The sequence below is a fragment of the Gadus morhua genome, chromosome 11, assembly GCF_902167405.1.
Source record: "Gadus morhua chromosome 11, gadMor3.0, whole genome shotgun sequence".
Lineage (NCBI taxonomy): Eukaryota > Metazoa > Chordata > Actinopteri > Gadiformes > Gadidae > Gadus > Gadus morhua.
In genome coordinates, this window is record NC_044058.1 from 10,959,236 (window position 1) to 10,961,735 (window position 2,500).

At 45.6% G+C, this 2,500-nt stretch overlaps 1 protein-coding gene across 1 annotated transcript in view; it reads left to right on the forward strand.

Moving 5' to 3' along the window:
* rftn1b (raftlin, lipid raft linker 1b) overlaps positions 1-2,500 on the forward strand; it is a 94,758-nt gene that overhangs the window by 61,012 nt on the left and 31,246 nt on the right. The window contains exon 6 of the mRNA XM_030371437.1: positions 1,056-1,259. Coding sequence (XP_030227297.1) covers positions 1,056-1,259 — 204 coding nt within the window. The remainder of the gene's footprint in view (positions 1-1,055; positions 1,260-2,500) is intronic.

A 2,500-nucleotide genomic window follows, 5' to 3' on the forward strand; every position in this document is an offset into this window, starting at 1 on the left:
GGGCCCGCCGTCCCAAATAAAAAAATAGAACCACTTTGTTGTCGTTCCTTCCACGTCTGCTGGACGGGTTATAGGTAGCACTGGGTAAGCTGTCCCCCGCCTGAGTGCAGCGCTAGGCTGTTAGCCCAACCCCATGCTGACTCATCAGCACCACAGCAGGAACTCTTATCTTCGATGGAATAAAATAAACGCACGCAAGTCAGCTCACGTAATTGACAATGTGCAATCATATAACTCATAGCCGACAGGAAAGGAGATCACTTAGGTTTTAAACTCCCCTCACCAAACTCTCCCCTGAACTCATACCGCCTCACTTCACCTCTATGGCAACGTCTTGTTGCCATGGAACCCAAATTTAGGTTTTTCCCGCAAGACTAAAGCAGAAAGATGGAAGTTTTATGAGTGGACTGAAAGAGCTAACAATGAGCTAACAGCCGCGTATAGAACTCTTATTTTTTTTTGAGCAGATAACAACCCAAAATTCAGCTGGGACTCTTGCCCAGATCTCTGTGGGGATTAAAACAAAGATAGTTTTTCTAGAAGCATGTTTGTGGTAAACACTGTGGCTTGTCAGCCTGTTGGATGCGTTGTACAGTCTTTAAGGATTAGAGTGAACAGCACTTTACGGCTTTGAAGGCTTGGGGAAAAGGGAAGAGGCTTCACACCACTCTAATCACATATTTTTTCGCAAATGGAAGACGATTGAACTGTTTTTTAAATTGTCACATATTTGTTCAAACTTATTCTGAATAGTTTTCCTCTGCAATGCAATGTTTTGGATTGGTGTTCTTAAGGCAACCTCGGCTTCTTTGTCGGATTCATTAACTTGGTTAATTGAAAAAAAAAATTCTAATGTTCAATTGCATTAAGTCATTAAGTTTGATTAATTTAGTTAATTTGTCGGAACATTTGTCAATTGGTTATCTGCATAAACCAATTTGAACAGTAGTGTTGTTAAACTGACAGGTTTGTTTAATGTGAACGTATTATTGGGTCTTTGGTTGAGAATCGAATCATCGCTCAAATGTGTTAATTGGTTAATTGTCTGTGTTCAGGGGTGGAGCTCCTGGCCCTGTTCAACCACCCGCCGGCGCGCGAGGGCCAGGCCAAGTACTACACAGTGAAAGTCCCGCTGAAGGTGCAGAACCGGGACGAGGGCGTGAAGGGGGTAGAGGCCAACTGGCTGGACTACATGACCCAGCACTTCAACAACGGCGCCTCGCTGGTCGACGGCTACTTCCACCTGGGCGGCGACAACGGTAAGAACGCCACTACATGTCGTTTGTGGACACCAAGTTACACAGAAAGTATACAGAGGATTTTTTATCACAAAACTTGTAAATGGGAGGCATAACAACCAAAGTTGAATGCCATTTTGGTAGAATACCATGAGGGAATACAATGATGGCATGAGAGTCTTTGTCTTTGTTCCTGAATCCGACCAGAGCCCGCATCTCTTTAAAGCATCCCATCATGAATGATCCAGAGAACAGAATCATTTATATTCTACCCAGAGCCTAGCCAGGGATTGCATCAGGTCACCGATTGCCCAGATCTGAACTTCACCTTGCCCCCCACCCCTCCTCACCTCACCCTCTGCTCCTCCACACCTTACCCCCACCTGTCCTCACCCCAACCACCTCCCCACCCCCACCCCCACCACCTGCTCCTTCTGACCCTACAGTCTGCTCTTGCACACCTCCACCTCCTGTTGAGAACTAAAAGTTTACTTCATCTCATCCCTTTCAGATGTTGTTCAAACTAGTATCCTCTTGTGGAAATCAAAAAGTTTCTTTCTACTCATTAGTTCTCATGTCCTTTCTCATTGGGTTCTGATCTGGTTTGGCTCTGCGTCCACATTCAAACATATTATTCTAGATCTGAGTCCCCATTAAAGCCAGATTCCTTCAAAAATCCCCCTCCCGGCCCACCCCCTATATCATACCCCTGCCCCCACCAGCCCCCAAGCCTCGCAGCATGCCCCACCGGTTCTTAATCAAACAGTCATCCTGAGTAAATAATACCCATAATTCATTAGTGTGGGAAAGCGAAAGTGAAAGCGCCTCAACGACTATGAAACACAGATAATTAACCCGATAAAAAATTAGCACCCCTCTTGCATATTTCATCACTCGCAGCAGGAGTAATGAAGTGTGCTCCAGTGGCTGTGCATCACCCTCCCACATCAGGTTATTCTAATATACTTTACATAGTTCACGCTCCGCTAAGATACGCTTCCTTTAAAGTCCTCACTGGAATGGATAAGCGAGCATGCTGAAAGCCTATATGGAGAGCCGAACTTCAAAGCTCAGAGGACTTTTTATTCACTAATGCTCTGCGTGTTTCAGTAGAAAAAATGGTGACATTTGAAAGGAAACCCCATATGTGTCTTTGGTACAGTCTTTGAGTTGTCGGGGGGGGGGGGGGGGGGATGAAAGAGGCCTCCACGTTTCTGCCTGAACGTCGGTCGACGACATCATCAAGACTTTTTCCTCGAGCT